The sequence below is a fragment of the Biomphalaria glabrata genome, chromosome 10, assembly GCF_947242115.1.
Source record: "Biomphalaria glabrata chromosome 10, xgBioGlab47.1, whole genome shotgun sequence".
Classification (NCBI taxonomy): domain Eukaryota; kingdom Metazoa; phylum Mollusca; class Gastropoda; family Planorbidae; genus Biomphalaria; species Biomphalaria glabrata.
Genome location: NC_074720.1, coordinates 29,850,202 through 29,868,238, shown reverse-complemented (window position 1 = coordinate 29,868,238; position 18,037 = coordinate 29,850,202). Strand labels below are relative to the sequence as shown.

Here is an 18,037-nt window from a genome sequence, read left to right as displayed (position 1 = left end):
GCAAATGGGGGTCCACGAGAGTGGATCTCATTTAAGAAGGTCTTGAGTTTAATATGAATCTCACATTATCTTCTTATCTTATATAATACAGACGTTACTTCAAAAAAGAAGATGATTACGTCCTACGCGTCATGCATTTAGTCATGCATATTAACCAATGACTTAAATTCTGCCAAGTCACTGGTTTTCCTGGCTAGCTCAGGCAACCCATTCCATGCTCTAATAGCACTAGGGAAGAAGGAGTATTTATATAACATTAATAGAATTAACAATTATATCATACAAATATACATTATTTATACTTCATTATAGGTAGGCCATTAAATTTTTATTCTATTATTGGAATAAAAAAATATTTTAAATAATAATACCTCATTTAAATAGCTTTATTTGGTCTACAGATAACTAATATTTAACAAGGCCGAATCTAAATATGAAAGTAGACTGTGGTCTTAATTTCTAAAAATTTTTAACAACATTTTATGTAATGACACTAATGAAACCAGCTGGAGGATCGTTGGAGACAATGCTGCCCTGATAAGATTTGAAAAACTATTGAACTCTCGAGGATAAAGTTGACAATAGACCTACAATGGCTTTCACATTTTAAGGAAAATATGATGGTTTGCAAGTGTCTTAAAATATCTTGCAAAATTATGAAAACATCAAACAATAGGCGAAAAGAGGAATGATTTAGTCAGCCGATGAAGTTTTTAAAACTATTTTGTACACAAACCTGCATCTGATATTATTCAAGAATTCCTCTAAGCAACAAAAAGACCAAAGGCCAATTGATGAACTGAGTTGTGACCACGAAAACGGACCAGTCAACCGTACCTCTAATGAAGTATTTTTTTATTGGCATATGTACGTTTATTTATGGATAAAGACATTCACAAAATAATTTCTTTTTGTGAAAACTGATCATTGATAATAAAGTCGAATGCACATTTCATGTTTTGTGGACTATTTCGAAGAAAAAAACAAACCCTGTAACTATTATATCAGTAGCAACAAATGGAGCACCTTTCATGGTTGGGTACTACCAGGGTGTTACTAATACACTAAGTAACTAAAAAGTAGATCTAGATTGCAGGAATGTCTTCAATTCGTTATCAACGCAGTCATAAGAAGCTAAATTACTTGCTCAAATGTATAGAGAAAATGACAAGAACATTCATCCTTATAACACTGAACTACGATGGAAGTCGGAAGACTTTTGTTTGACAAGACACTGTCGGAGTTATTGGATGTCGAAGATCTAAATTTGAAACGAAATTTAAGACGAAAATCAGACCTATTTTAAAGACTTGTTTCATACATTCACTGAGGTGAACTTACAGACAGTTGTTATGACTTTTTCGGTCTTCACTAGGGTTAGACATTAGCAAAAAAAAACAAAAAACAGTAGAAGTTCATAAATCAGCAAAATTGCATTCGGGCAATATTAGCTAAGCAGGGGGGTCTACCAAATACCGAAAAAAATGTCAAGGGGTCTACGACCCAAAAAAGTTTGGGAACCACTGGTCTAGACTGTAGGAGGACTTAAGAGACTTTATATTTAATCGCCATGTACAATTACATTTAGAACTGACAGAACACTAAAGCAACTCTTCAGATTAGTAGTCTTTATCCGATCGTACATTTTGGTAATTACAAAAATATTCCCAAAATGACTTCGGGTATGTAACCTTCCTTAAGAAATTATTTAACCGAGCGAGGCGAGGCCACCTGGTACTATTTTTAACTTGCGTTATTTTTGTACGATAGTTAGTAGGTCAACGTGAGGTCCAATCACTGGCGGATCCAGAACTTTGGAGTGGGGGGGGGCGATTTTTGTCCAAACCCTAACCCTAACGCCCAGTAAACCCTAACCCTATGCATAAACGTGCGTACAGCATTTATATATATGAGAATAAAATAAGACTGTTTCTCAATCTTCGGCGAGAAAAAAACAGAAAAAAAAACAGTCACGTTGAGGCCTTTCTCTTGCAAGCTTGGGGGTCTAGGAGAGCGCTGTAAGTTTCCTCAGTGGGGTTCGGGGCGAAGCCCCTACGCCAAAAGCGTTTTCTTGCATTTTTCACGACAGAAACGCATTCTCCTGACATCTACAGCTCATTATTTATCAGTGTGGGTTCGGGACGAAGCCCCGACGCAAAAAGCGTTTTCTTGCATTTTTCACGGCTGAAACGCATTCTTCTGACATCTACAGCTCATTATTCATCAGTGAGGTTCGGGGCGAAGCCTCAACGCTAAAAGCGTTTTTTGGCATTCTTCACTGCAGTAACGCATTCTCCTGACCTACAGCTCATTATTCATTCTATTATAAAGGACCTTTTGAATAATGTGGAAAAATATTCTAATATGAATTTATAGTCCCTTAATGCATTGCAAATACAACCGATTTGTTCTTTGAAAAGATAAGATACCCAACATATTTAGATTAAGGCTTTGAGGATCGCCGCCGAAAAAAAAAATATTCGATTAATAATATTCAATAAAATGTAAGCATAAATTGTGAGTTATAGTCTTAAATTTATTTAACTAGGAAAATATGAGATAGAGTAAAGGTTGGAAAAAGTCGACTAGGAAAAGATTATTTGGCTTTTGAACTCATCTCAACCGTGACTGTTATATTGAAAAATTTCGTTTGAATTATAGCTTTTCCAAAGCAAAGTCTTTCTTAAAATAGTTATGATAAATTCATGTGAAATTACACAAACTCTGTCTGGAAAGGGTAAGGGCGGTAAAATGAAAACGATTAATCCTCGCTCCTTTTTATAATTTCTGCTAATGATTGCATTTTGCATTAAAGAATAGAGGTTGGGCGACTCGATATAAGAATTTACTTTATAGCATATATAAATTATATTAGTGACAGATTTTTTTTAATTTTGTAATTTCTTACTATAATACAAAAAGAAAAAGTATTGATTTGTCCAATGGGGGGAAGGTGATTGCATGTATCGCACTTCCACCTGTCTATATTATATAGATATTCGACTAATTTTGTTCACATACTATGATTTCTCCATAAAAGTAGGACCGCCCCCCCCCACACTCAAAGGGTTTAGATGGGAAGGGCAGTAGAGGTATTCTCTCCTCCCCTTCCAATCGGCCAAAGATGAACGACATAATATAAAGACCGGTTAAAATACCAATAACAAGTTTTAATCATATAGATATTTAATTGATTCTGTTAGCAAACTGTGATTTCTGCAAATAAATAGGACCGCCCCCCCACTCCACTCGAAACGTGGGGGGGGGGGGGGGGCGGATTGATGCCATCGCCCCCTCCCGGCCCTACCGAATCGGCCAAAATACTAGAAGGGGTGGGCGAAATAATCTAAAAATAGGTTGAAATATAAATAATTAGTATATATTATTAACATAAGTAATGCATTCGTATACAAATTGTGTGAATTCTATACTAAAATTTGTCCGGCCGTCACTCCGGCCCCCACCCCTTTGGGGGGGGGGGGGGGGACCGAGTGGGGGGGGGGGGCTATCGCCCCTACCGCCCCCCTTCCCTGGATCCGCCAGTGGGTCCAATTCGCTACAGCGAATAAAAATATATAAAATTTTGATCAAGTGATCCTTAGCACTTTTTATTGATTTTACTAAATGTTTCAATTTGTTTTAAACTAAGGATTGCGAAAAACCGTTTCCTGTTGCAAGGAATGACTTATTAGATGATGATTGTGATAGACTGATAGATGAAGAAAAGCTAGATGATATAGGTAAGTGAAGATCACTGTTATCACCTTAAAGTTGGTGCCATACGGTAGAACTCCTTATTTAGATATTTTGAGTTTAACTCATAACACTCCTGGTTCTGAGAGTGAATACTTTTAACCTCTAGCTAACCATAGCAGTCAGTAGAGGGCAGTCACATGAGAGATTTATTATAAAGAGTTGGTAGAGACTTGTACCAGTTACTACTATATTTGTCAAAAGCATGTTTCTTTGAAGGATTGTGACCGAGTCTACTTCAATTATTGTAACAAAGTGCGCATTGTAACACTATTACATGTCACCAACGAGTAGAGTTTCTTTTTTCAGATCTTGCAATCTATAGGTCAGAAGATGTCAAGCTCATCTGTTTCTTTGGCCAACGGGTGTTATGTGGCCAGCTTAATGACCAACCGCCTTTACTTTCCCCAACTATAGTCAGGTACCCATTAGAGCTGGGTGGACTCAGGGACGCCCTAAAAATCACGAAATTCAAAACTCAGTCATCGCCGAGATTCGAACCAGGTCCCCAGGTTCGGAAGCCTAGCGCTTAACCACTCGGTCACTGCACCAGGTGACCATCCAAAACTAACACGGTGACAATCTCCCTAAATACAGTGGTTTTTGTTTTTTTTTTGTTTTGTTTTTTGTACAAAAAAAATACGTGCCGGTTGTCAGTGATGAATCGCCTAACTTTTAACAACAAATAAATTAATAATAAACCTTATAATACAAAAAAAGTGATCATTTTTTCCCACCATTGAAAAAGGTGCCGGTACAGCTAGTGGAAAACTTTTGCCAGTTTTAGGACAGATAACCGTAAAGTGATATATATAAATATCTGATAACGGTACGACTACAGTTTTCCCCGTGTGGCCAACGAGCTAGTATTTCTTTTCTTAGTGATATACATCGACTGCTATATTTTTAGGGAAATCTTTAGAGCCACTTTTGAGATCAGATCAGATCATGAAAGGTGTTTAGCTTGTTCCATGTTCTAGATCTATAAAGTTCTGACGTGAAAAGACGTTTGGTAAAAAATACTGACTCGAAAATTTCTTGCCTATTAGGGGGGTCTAATTAGGGGGGGGGGGGAGTGTCATAGTCTTAGTTGACATTGCATGATCTAAAGTTCACGTCATGTTAAGAGTTTAAAAGACACGTGGAATTCCTGATGTAGAAAACAGGTAGTAGAATGAATAAAATTAGACTTAGAGTTCAGTCAGTCAAGTCAAGCAGACAAGTGAAGTCAAGTTAGAAGTCAAGTGTTATTCTTTGGACCGAGTGGTCAAGTATATTTTGGTCCGGGATGGACAGTAGCGACTTAGAAAAGTCTGTAGTAATTTCAGTTAGAAAGTAACTTGTGGGCAGTTGTTGCCAGTGGTCTTTTGAGACATGTAGGCCTATTAGTTGATCTATATTTCTACACAGTGTTACCCGCTGAGATGCGGACGTGATTTGTAACTAACATATATTGGATACTTTTGATACCGCTGTTATGCGGATAGGATTGTTTATTATTTCTTGACTTGTAGCACTAACAACGAGTGCAGTATTATTATTATTGTGTTGTAATTAACTTCATGTTTGTCTGCTGAAACGGACTTCAGTCAGTTTATAATATTTGTCTTGTCACGTGTCAAGAGTACTTCAGGAAGCAAGAACCCAGCATTACACGACATTCGCATTCTGCAACCTTACACCATTCAACATTCATTCACAGGGAGAAGGGAGGGCGCCTCTGATCCTATACTCTTAAGCGAGCAATTCTTGTATGTATGTATGTATGTATGTATATATATTTATATTTATATATATATATAAATTTTATTTCGAAAACGGCTCTAACGATTTTCTTTAAAAGTTCACGGTATGTGCATAATAGTGAGAAAAAAATTCTCAACTCATTGGCCACATCAGGAAAACTCGAGGTCGACCGTTATATCGGTTTGAAAATGGCTCATTATCGAAAAATTTATTTTGGCTAGAATGTTTTATGAATGAAATTTTCTATATGACGTCAATGGGAAAAAAAACTTGACACCGCTTACGTCACTAGGCTCACAGCAGTACACTAAGACATTTCTTCGCAAACAAGAAAAAGTTTTAATGATTCAATTGGCGTAATTAAACATTTGCGCACCATCTTAATTTACATTGATCCATTATGAAACTATGGAAGAAAAATAATGAAATATCTTTATGTATAATTAGTTATTGTGTTTTAAAGGCTTTATAAATTGTTTACACTTGAATTGCGTACACCCGTAGGTAGCTTTTACTTTGTTATTATTTTGCTGGTGAATTATTTCAATGTGTTTAAGCTTCGAAGTCTGCCGTCCAATACCAAAACGTAGGAAATGGTCATAACACAGCTTATCTATGCCTTACTTGCACAATCAGGGCCGGCCCTAACATTTGCGGGGCCCTATGTGAAAAAAATGAGGACCAGTAAGGGTATTGATAAGGATAATAAGTGAAAATAAAGATTTTGTATTAGAAAATAAATTCGTATTTGCATTACATTTTTATTAAATGAAAGCTGACGATGCCGTTTTTTTATATCACGCGTAGGACTGGCGTTTACCATATTGATTGACACCCCAAAATGACAATTTTGTCTTTTTAAGGACATTTTTATGTGTTTCAGGAGGAGATTTCCAGGAGCTCCTTGAAAACAAGGAGACCACGGGAACCCTATTATAAATTATAATGGTTTAATTTAATAATTTACACCTAGAATTAGCGCGGAGCTTTTGAACCTTCGGGGTCCACCACTGTGACAACATAGGCCTAGGGCTGGCCCTGATGATATCCAGCTCGCGGTCAACGAATTTTCATCACGCTGCTGCCCTTTTTTTTTTATTTGTTAACCTATAAACCTCGGTAAAACAGAAGTCATGTTCCAAAAGTCACTCAATAAAACCTACTCAGCCCAAAGATCACTGCCATAGACATCCCTTAAAGTGGTAGATGACTTCACATTATCTGGGAAGCATTGTATCAATTGACGCATTGTTTTAAAGAGAGTTTGATATGTGATTATGGATAGTCGTGCTTTTGGACGCCTTCAAGCGAGAGTGTGGCGAAATAAATCGCTCGCCTGTCTACAAAAATCAGTTTCAACCAGTATTCTCTCAACCCATCTATGTGGATCTGAGACATGAGTACTTTATAGAAAGCAACTAAGACTTCTTGAACGACTTCACCAAAGACCACAATACAAACAGCGATATTCTTGCAAAATGGTATGAAATTCGAGTCCGAAGATAAGTGAGGAATGCAGTATTTCCCTTTGCTGTGCAGCCCCAACTGTGATCTACATATTTTGCCACATCCAGAGCAAGCATAACCATTGTCCGCAGGTGGCCGATTTAGATTTTCTTTTCGCCGTCTGCGTTTGTTCTCGGCTGCAGATTTTCTTTTTGTCTCAAATGTGTATCCCGCGGCCTTCGTGAGAGACCTCCAGCTGTCTCGTTCGGAGGCCGCATGCAACCAGGTGCTCTCTTCTATGTTAGCCAAGGAAAGTTGACGACTAAGCTGGTCTTTGAAGAATTTCCGTGGAGCGCTTCTGTCACGTCGACCACCTTTTAGCTCACAAAAAAAGACTGCCTTGGCATTCGTTCGTCTCCCATACGGGATACGTGCCCTACCCAGTGCAACTGTTGGACCATAAGAAGTCCTTCTATACTGTCCATACCGGCGTTGGCAAGGACATCGCTGTTTGTAGTGCGGTCCTGCCACCGTATGTCCATGATGGAGCGCAAGCATCTTTGGTGAAAGCACTCAAGAAGTCTTAGTTTTTTCTGTAAAGTGTCCATGTCTCAGAGCCATAATGAATATATTAATTGCAATATTAAATGTCAGAAAGTAACAATTTTAGAAGTTACACTGCAAAGACTTTCTTACAAGCCTATAATAGCCCAATAGTTCTACATGAAAGAAGCAATGTAAAACGTTAAGACGTGAGCTGTGGTTTTCTATAGGCCTACTGTTGGGGTGACTTTCTATTCTAATCGCCATGTACACTTACATTGAGAACTGAAAGAACTAAAAAGCAACTCTTCGGATTGATAGTCTTTACCCGATAGTTCATTTTCGTAATTACAACAATATTCCCAAAATAACTTCGGGTAAATATCCTTCCTTAACAAATTATTCATCCGAGCGAGGCTCGGTCACCTGATATTTTTGCATTATAGCACAAACTCTCTCTCTAATATTTTTTTATTTTGATTCTTATTTTGTCTGGAACAAGAAATAATTGTACTAAATTTCATCTTGAACCGAGATTGTCTGTGGGAGAAATAATGTGCAGAAACCTTTTCTCAGAAAGTCAGTGAGTTGATATAATCTTTGTAAAATTAAAGTGCTTTCACCAATTTAGTTTCACCGAAGTCGAATTATTAATATATCTTATAAATATCTCTTTCCCACCCGCTAGATAATGACCTGGACGGAAGTGTTGATGAAGATCTCGGACCAGAAGTTAAGTATTGAATGGTTGGAATCATGGCAGGCCATCGTGTTGGTCATGTAGTTCGGGTGTTGACAGCAGATAAATAGTGTACACCACATTACACAAGAAGTCATCTTTTGGGGGTGACTAGAGACAAATAGTGGAAACCACATTACATGAGAAGTCATCTTCTAGGGGGGTGACTAGATACAAATAGTGGACACCACATTACATGAGAAGTCATCTTTTGGGGTGATTAGAGACAAATAGTGGACACCACATTACATGAGAAGTCATTTTTTGGGGTGACTAGAGACAAATAGTGGACACCACATTACATGAGAAGTCATCTTTTGGGGTGACTAGAGACAAATAGTGGACACCACATTACATGAGAAGTCATCTTTTGGGGGGTGATTAGAGACAAATAGTGGACACCACATTACATGAGAAGTCATCTTCTGGGGTGACTAGAGACAAATAGTGGAAACCACATTACATGAGAAGTCATTTTTTGGGGTGACTAGAGACAAATAGTGGACACCACATTACATGAGAAGTCATCTTTTGGGGTGACTAGAGACAAATAGTGGACACCACATTACATGAGAAGTCATCTTTTGGGGTGACTAGAGACAAATAGTGGACACCACATTACATGAGAAGTCATCTTTTGGGGGGTGATTAGAGACAAATAGTGGACACCACATTACATGAGAAGTCATCTTCTGGGGTGACTAGAGACAAATAGTGGAAACCACATTACATGAGAAGTCATCTTTTGGGGGGTGACTAGAGACAAATAGTGGACACCACATTACATGAGAAGTCATCTTTTGTGGGGTGACTAGAGACAAATAGTGGACACCACATTACATGAAAAGTCATCTTTTGGGGGGTGACTAGAGACAAATAGTGGACACCACATTTCATGAGAAGTCATCTTTTGGGGTGACTAGAGACAAATAGTGGACACCACATTACATGAGAAGTCATCTTTTGTGGGGTGACTAGAGACAAATAGTGGACATTTCATTTAAAGTTGTACGTTTGCTTATTTTGTTTTTAAATGTAGACATTATATAATTAGAGTACAGGTCATGTGACCGTTAGAAAACACTTGAGACAGAAAGGGATACTTAAACATTTTTAACAGAGTACTGTAGTGTTCTGTCGGTGTGTTTTTTTAGTGAAATGTTTTGTTAATGTTGTCAAGAGCAGGAGTGTGTAAGATGTGAAATTGTTTGTTTGTTTGTTTATTTTATTAGTTGTGAGTTGGGCACATTTAAGACTTATAGTATTGATGACTATGTAGTCTATAGAATATGTGTAACCCAGTGTAATGGTGTAAATAAATACTCATTTTCTACTCCTTTGTTGAGTGTACTTTATAAATCTTGTACGCTTTTAATGATCTACAGTATTGGTATTCAATTAAGCCCCTCAAAGGACTAACCAAGTTCTTTACAAATGTGTTCTTTTAATAGTGAAAAGTTTGGTCAATGTGTTTTTTTAGCGAAGTGTTTTTTTAAGTTTATTTTTGTGAAGTGTTTTTGTTAATGTGCTTTTACTTTTAGCGAAGTACTCTGTCAGTGTGTTTTTTTTTTCAATGAAGTATTTTGTCAATGTGTTATCTTTTTTAAGTGTTTTGTCAATGAGCTCTTTATTGTGTGAAGTGTTTAGTCAATGTGTACCCTTTCATTTTAATTACATTAAACAATTTTATCTTGTTGACAAAAGGGATTTTTTTCTCAATGGTATGCTACCTGTTCGTACTGTTTCCGATCTGTAACGCACGATGGTGGCGCGAGAAACCCCTAAACTAACGTCACCAAAACTAAATTATTTTAATTTTTTTTTTAATTAAACACATCTGCCAGAGCCCCATGACAATGGAAGCCTTTCCCAGAGGCGCGTGACATCAACTACCATGTAGACCTCGACCATGTAGTCATTAACCATATTGTCAACGACCATGTAGACAGGGACATTGTAGTCATCGACCATGTAGACAATGACAAGGTAGCCATCGGCCATGTAGACAATTACAATGTAGCCATCGACCAAGTAGGCAACGACTTAGTAGCCATCGACCATGTTGAAAACGACTATGCAGATAAAGACCTCTTACTTATAAGTTTGAAGATAATTACCGACAAAATAGCATGCTGTACAACAAATGTGATCTTCTTATTGCATTAAAGCTTGATGTTCATTGATTATACAGAAATACAAGCCCATTGCATTGACAACGCCAGTTGTGCTATTGGCCAAAGAATTTGTCCAATGGGATGTGCACCTGGGTACATTGGACATTGCTGTTTCAAAGGTTTGGATGATTTTTATAACGCTTATATCTGCTCTGTGTGTTTGGTGTTTAAGACTTTAGTTTAGTGTTTACTTAAACTTAGAACTCGATCCTCCAGAGCCGCTTGGCTGTCTTCGTGTAAATTGGTCTCCTGCAATTTCTGCAGCCTCTTTCCAGCAGGTGTACATTGCCCCCACCCCAGCTGGTGTTCACCTAAAGTATTCCATGAATATGGTGCACAAAGTTTAAGGGAAAAAAATTCTGTTCTTCTTCTGCGTTCTCATTTTAATGTTTGAGGGTTCAGATAAACCATTTCTATATCCGGTATGAATGGTGCAGTGGTCTACAGATCAGTCTTTGACCCCTTCAGTTTTTCTATTAAAGGAGTGTTTGTGGAGTAAATATATGGCTCCTCATGTCTTGGAAGATAATGGATGCTCCCAGGTGAATCAATGGCTTGGTTTCGTCTTGAGATGGGGCAGAATCTGGAATGACTGATCAAACCAATTCTGGAGCGGCAAAGTTTGCCACAGTTCGTGTATATGTATGCATCTGACTTAGGGCTGGCTGACAGGACAGTCTTCTTCTTCTTTCTCTTGGCTGACGCAGCTTCGTCTCTTTTTCACTCGGCGAAGTTTGTACCAGCACATACAGTTTATCTCCATGCTGTCCGGTCTTGTGCTATCTTCTTCAATATACTTTGTTCGATGCCCGTGGCTCTCATGCCTCGCTTACAGACATCTCTGTAGGTTAGTCTTGGGCGGCCCTTGGGTCTGACTCCCTCTTCAAGCTCAGCGTATAGGATGTCTTTAGGGATTCTTCCATCTGGCATGCGAGTGACATGACCGAGCCAGCGTAGTCTTCTCTGTGTAAGAAGAGCAAAGATGCTGTCCACATTGGCCCGTTTCAGGACGTCCTGCTTGGAGACATGATGCCTCCAGGAGATGCACATTATGTGTCGCAGGCAGCGTAAGTGGAAACTATTTAATCTATGCTCTTGACGCATGTAAGCCCAGCTCTCACTGCCATAAAAGAAGTGTACTCAGAACGCAGGCATTGTAGACTAGGATTTTGCTTGCCGTAGTCAATTTGGTATTTTTCCACACGCGCTAGGAGAGTTTTGACATTGCTGCAGAAGCTTTTCCTATTCTTTTTTCAGCTCAGTGTCTAAATCTAGGTTGCTGGCTATTGCTTCCAAGTATGTGAATTCTTGCACCACTGCAAGTGTGTGATTTCCATTACGTATCGCTAGTATTTCTGCGACATCTTGGGCCAGGATTTCGGTCTTTAGAGGTTTATTGTAAGGTTAAACTCTTGACAAGCAGCTGCCAGAGCATTCACAAGCCTTGCAATCCTTCTTGTGAGTGAGATATGAGTGCCGCATCATCGGCGAACAGCAGTTCCCAAATCAAGATACGCTGTCTCTTTGTTTTGGCTTTTAGGCGTTCCAAGTTAAATAGCTTTACGTCGGATCTACTGTGGATATATACTCCATCTTCCAGGGATTTAAAAGCGCTGGTGAGTACAACTGAAAAGAAGATGCCGAATAGTGTTGGAGCCAGAACACATCCTTGTTTTACTCCGCTCTTGATGGAGAATGGCCTAGAGGCGGAACTGTCAAACTGTACGGTGCCTGCATATTTTCATAAAAAAGGTGACACTAGTTTCTGTAGCTTGTTTGGACAGCCGATTCTCTCTAATAGGCTGGCTCTGCTGACAAGGTCAAACGCCTTGATCAAGTCAATAAAAGCTATAAATATCTTGTTACGAAACTGTTCATCTTAGAATGTATTTCAACAATTGGATACCACAACCATCCAGCATAACCAACACGCTGCCAGTGCAGGGCTAATGAGAAGAGCAGCGCGCTACTTTTTCATGGCCAGATTTCTTCAGAATTTACCAGTTCAGCATTAAAAAATAATAGATGGCTATCTAAAGAAGAAAAAGGGATGTATCAATCTCTGAAGACTCCACAATGGCAAGTTTCACTAGATCCAATTTTCAGCTTAGGACTAGCGCGTCATATTCTGTTACTTCTGTTCGGAGATTTTTTTTTTTTTTACCTTTACCTACCCCTTAGTCTGTTGGACGGTTGAAGCACCATGCAAGATTCGTCGACCGTCTTTCCTCTCTGTCCTTTGCCTTAGTTAGAACCTCTTTTAATGATAGACCCATCCATTCTTTTATTTTACTTCCCATCGCTTTCTCTGTTTGCCTCTTCTTCTTTTTCCTGAAACTGTTCCCTGAAGGACGGTCTTTGCGAGCCCCGAAGATCTTGTAATATGGCCATAGATGTTCAGCTTGCGTTTTTTTACGATAGTTAGCAGGTCATCATGGGGTCCAATCGCTGCAGTAACCCTGTCTCTAGTCTCTTGGTTTGTGATCCTTCTGTAGTATCTCAATTCCATTGCTAGGATCCTCCTCTCTAGCTCTGCAGTCCGAGTTCAAATGTGGCCATGACCAGGGAGCGCATCAGTCTGATTTTGGTGCCGAGGGCCAAGCCTTTGTCTTTCCATATTATTTTAAGTTTTGATAAGATATTAATGGTTGATTCTGTCGAGATAGCTAGCAGTATGTATGACTTTTCATCATGGGCGTAACCATGATTTTTTTTCCGGAAGCGGGGGGGGGGGAATTTTTTCTCCCCCTCCCCCGCAAAAAAATATGTGTGTGTGTATTTAATTAATCTTTATTACTTTATTACATTCTGACCCTTCATTCTTTCGGAAGACGTTTATCGTACCATAGAATAGGTTCTTCCTGGAGTTAGTGGGAAAAATGTAGATCCCCTCCATTGTCAGCAAGCCCCACCGCCAAGCACTATTTAAGGTATTGATAGCCAACAAAATGCATATTCTGAGGTATCTACAGTGCATTATCCTGCTATTAAAAAGTTTTATTTCAAAAACCTTTTGTGCTATACTTACTGACTTAGATCCTCCCGCGTCTCCCTCTCTCCCCCCTCTCTTTCTGCCCCCTCTCTCTTTTTCCCCTCTCTTTCCCTTCTCTCTATCCCCTCTCTCTCCCCTCTCTATCCCCCTTCTCTCTTCTCTCTCTGTGTATCTCCTCTCTCTCCCCTCTCTCTATCCCCCTCTCTCTCTCCTCTCTCTCCTTCTCTTTCTCGCTCCTTCTCTCTCTATTCCCCCTCTTTCTCTCCCCTCTCTCTCTCTCTCTATCCCTTCTCTCTTTATCCCCTCGCCCTCTCTCTCCTCTCTCTTTCCCTCTCTCTCCCCTGTCTCTCTCCCCTGTCTCTCTCCCCTCTCTCTCCCCTGTCTCTCTCCCCTCTCTCTCCCCTGTCTCTCTCCCCTGTCTCTCTCCCCTCTCTCTCCCCTCTCTTTTCACTCTCTCTCCCCTCTCTTTCCCCACTCTCTCTCCTCTCTCTCACCTCTCTCTCTCCTCTCTCTTTCCCTCTCTCTCCCCTGTCTCTCTCCCCTGTCTCTCTCCCCTCTCTCCCCTCTCTTTTCACTCTCTCTCCCCTTTCTTTCCCCACTCTCTCTCCTCTCTCACCTCTCTCTCTCCCTCTCTCTCCTCTCTCTATCTCCTCTCTCTCTCCTTTGTCTCTCCCCTGTCTCTCTCCTCTCTACTCTTCCTCTCTCTCTCTCCCTCTCTCTTTCCCTCTCTCTCCCCTGTCTCTCTCCCCTGTCTCTCTCCCCTCTCTCCCCTCTCTTTTCACTCTCTCTCCCCTCTCTTTCCCCACTCTCTCTCCTCTCTCACCTCTCTCTCTCCCTCTCTCTCCTCTCTCTTTCTCCTCTCTCTCTCCTTTGTCTCTCCCCTGTCTCTCTCCTCTCTACTCTTCCTCTCTCTCTCCCTCTCTCTCCCTCTCTCTCCCCTGTCTCTCTCCCCTGTCTCTCTCCCCTCTCTCCCCTCTCTTTTCACTCTCTCTCCCCTCTCTTTCCCCACTTTCTCTCCTCTCTCACCTCTCTCTCTCCCTCTCTCTCCTCTCTCTATCTCCTCTCTCTCTCCTTTGTCTCTCCCCTGTCTCTCTCCTCTCTACTCTTCCTCTCTCTCTCCCTCTCTCTCCCTCTCTCCCCTCTCTCTCCCTCTCTCTCCCCTTTCTCTCCCCTCTCTCTCTCTCTCTCCTCTCCCCTCTCTCTCCCCTCTCTCTCCCCTCTCTCTCTCCCCTCTCTCCCCTCTCTCTCCCCTCTCTCCCCTCTCTCTCCCCTCTCTCCCCTCTCTCTCCCCTCTCTCACATTTTCTAGTAATAATAATAATAATAACAACTGACCTCACAGACACCTTAAAGGGACTACGATGAATTTTGTTTCTCTTTAGCGAAACTCGACCCTGGCAGCGCCAGAGAATGACTACTCGTTCATTTGTAACATAATAATAATAATAATAATCTTTTATTGTCCGCAACGAAATGTGTCTTACAATTTGTGCATTACACCAAACAAAAAGTAGTATAACTATAAGAAACCAAAATATACATTCACACCAGACTCACTCATAGTTTACATGTGAAAAGTGTATATCAGATTGTTTCTATTTAATGATTTGATTGCCAGGGGAACAAAAGAGTGTTTGTGTCTGTTTATCTTTGCTATCGGTGTCTTGTATCTCTTTTGTGATGGTCAAATCACAAAATCCTGACCCAGAGGGTCTTTTCTCATTTCTAGAATCTTTTGAGCTTTTTTTATATATGTTTGTCTCAAACAGCTGCCCAAATGGGGTTTGTTTTTTTTTGCCAATGATTTTACCAGCAGCATTTAGGATTCTTTAAAATGTTTTTATATTTTTTAATGCTCAGATTGCCATACCAGGCAGTGATACTAAAACTCAAAATGTTCGACATGTGAGCGTAATAAAACATAGCCAAGGCCTTTTCGAACATTAAACGATGACAGTTTTCAGTGGTCGTAATTGCTGCCCATTTTTTGCTGATATAATCAGTATTTGCCTTAAAATTTAGTTTATTGTCTAGGATAGTACCAAGATATTTAAAAGTTTGCACTATTTATTTTATACTTATTTTATATGGGTTTTTTTTTTCAGTCAATTCTCCCCTCTTCCGCTGCATCCCATACACGGGAATGTGCTTCCATTGTTTGTTAAACTATTACGGCAGTTATTGTAATAAAAGTAAGTATTTTATATTTTGATCAGTGTGTGAAAGTAACCTTATGTTTTACCTGTAAGTGGATACTGGATAACGACACCGGATATTCTAGTGCTTGCAATCTGGACTTATTGTTTGACTGGAAAATTATTGCGGTAGAGTGAGACGTGTTTTTGGTCTTAGATATTTGAATAACTAATGTACCACGAACAGGTAGTTTTAGGATGTGTAGAAGAAAAACTTGCACTTACTTATATAATAATGTTAATAAGTTCCCCTTTCAGACTTTGTGGCCTATAGGGCAGATGATGTAAATGTCCTCTGTTTCTGTGGCCTACGGTTAACGAGGGTATCATGTGGCCAGCACAACGACCAACGGACTTAACTTTTTCCAAACTAATGTCAGGTACCCAATGAAGCTGGGTGGCCTCAGAGGCGCCCTAAAGATACAAAAATTAAAATTTAAAAATCCGAGTCTTCACCAGGATTTGAACCCGGGACCCCCGGCTTGGAAGTCAAGCGCTTTATCACACAGCCACCGCGCCTGCACTTACTAATTCACATCGTAATTGTTTTTTCAAGAGACAGATATTGATAAAGAGGCAATGTACTGTTGACATGTTAAATGCTCTACCAACTAGAGAACATTAAAATAGAATAAAGAACTAGCAATAGTGAGTTTCATTTGTTTTGCTCGGTTGTAATTTTATATTTCTAATTACAGACGTTCCTTCAAAAAGAGAAGATAATTACTTCCCTCACTAAAATGTTTAATTTTGCTAAGTTACTGGTTTTCCTGGTTGATTTAGGCAATCAGTCCAGTGTCATAATGTCATTAAGGAAAAAGGAGTATTTGTACAACTTTGTCCAATCATATGGAATAAGATACGATCTTTGTGTCTTTTTGCGTACATTATTAGATTTGTTTTGGTATTTGTAATTGATAGTCCAGTGTATTATATATTATAGCTACTTTGATAGTCCAGTGTTTCATATATTATAGCTACTTTGCATTTTAGTCTTGTCCTGAAGTGCCTCTAAATTTATTAATCACTAATGGTGCTAGTCAAGTCAAAAGTACTTATTGATTTAGAGCAGTTGTGTTTTTATTTAATGAATATTCACATTTGACTCTGAAAGTTTGTGGGAGGAGTTAGCCCAAGATCAGACAGTATGGAGACAGACTGTGCGTGCTGATGCAAACCTCTCCGAGAGCAAACGAAACGAAGTGGTCTTAGTTAAGAGAAAGAAAAAGAATTCTGCCCTGTTAGCTGGCCCAAGAACAGATGCAGAAACTGTATCCCGTATAAGGGACGAATGTATGCCAAAAGCAGTCTTTTTTGGTGAGCTAAAAGGTGGACGACGTAACAGAGGTGCCCCCAAGGAAACGCTTTAAAGACCAGCTTAGGCGCCAACTTGCTTTAGCTGACAAAGAAGAGAGCACCTGGTTGCATACAGCCGGACAGCTGAATGTCACTCACAAAGGCCGCGGGATACACATTTGAGATCAAAAGGAATTCCGCTGCCGAGCACAGACGCAGACGGCAAAAAGAAAATCTTAATCAACTGTGGTGATTGTGTTTGTATAGAACATTATTGACAACACTGTATAGAACCTTGGTTGTAAGATGTGAGGATTTCTATGTTTATTTATTGTATTTATTATTATTCCATTGGTTGACTAGGTAAAGCGGGGTGACGGCCCTTGAGTTTTGTTATTGTTGACAGGGGGACCGGAGTTTTGTGATAGCATAGTAGGAGCCATTATAAGGCAGTTCTGATAGTTAATGTATATTTTAGGAGATCCGCTTTTGTTGGCTACAGTTATAATTTATTCCTATTGCTCTATTAAATGTTTCTTATTTCTAACGCATCCCTGGTGTTTCTTGAAGTACTGCATACGTAATGTATCCATGTCAAAGTCATAGGCTAGAAGTTCACAACAATCACAACACCAGCACTTGGCTAGTTACGCCATTGATATGCTATGACAAGCTTGTATGCTGCCTTTTTTAATAATACCATTTAAGAATGGAACGGGTTGCCTGAATCAGCAAGAAAAAAAAACTAAGAGTTTATATCTCTATATTTATCTCTATATTTACTTGTTCAACACATGGAAATGAGTAGAAGGTGATTATCTTATTTTGAAAGATCGTCTGTAATGTACAGGATTTATTTTTCACTTCTATCTCAATTGGTTTCAATTCTACCAGGATGTAGTCCAGGCTGTGCCGATAATGTATTTTGTCACCGTGATAAGGGCACCTGCGCATGTCGAGAAGGTTATTACGGTGAAACCTGTTTAAAAAGTGAGTTCTGTTTAAATCTCTTAATTGTGTTCAGTCATGTTCAAGAAACCTTGACCCCCGTGAAGGAGGATGTTAAAATAAAATCTTTACACATATAATATTGATTTTTAAGCGACATTTACTGATTAACAAATATAGGTCTGTATATATTAGCCATATATTAC

General features: G+C 39.5%; 1 protein-coding gene across 1 annotated transcript in view; it reads left to right on the top strand.

The window, feature by feature from the left end:
• Nucleotides 1-18,037, top strand: part of LOC106075186 (uncharacterized) — a 65,604-nt gene that overhangs the window by 27,509 nt on the left and 20,058 nt on the right. The window contains exons 13-17 of the mRNA XM_056045069.1: nt 3,650-3,740; nt 8,177-8,221; nt 10,419-10,520; nt 15,498-15,584; nt 17,778-17,873. Coding sequence (XP_055901044.1) covers nt 3,650-3,740; nt 8,177-8,221; nt 10,419-10,520; nt 15,498-15,584; nt 17,778-17,873 — 421 coding nt within the window. The remainder of the gene's footprint in view (nt 1-3,649; nt 3,741-8,176; nt 8,222-10,418; nt 10,521-15,497; nt 15,585-17,777; nt 17,874-18,037) is intronic.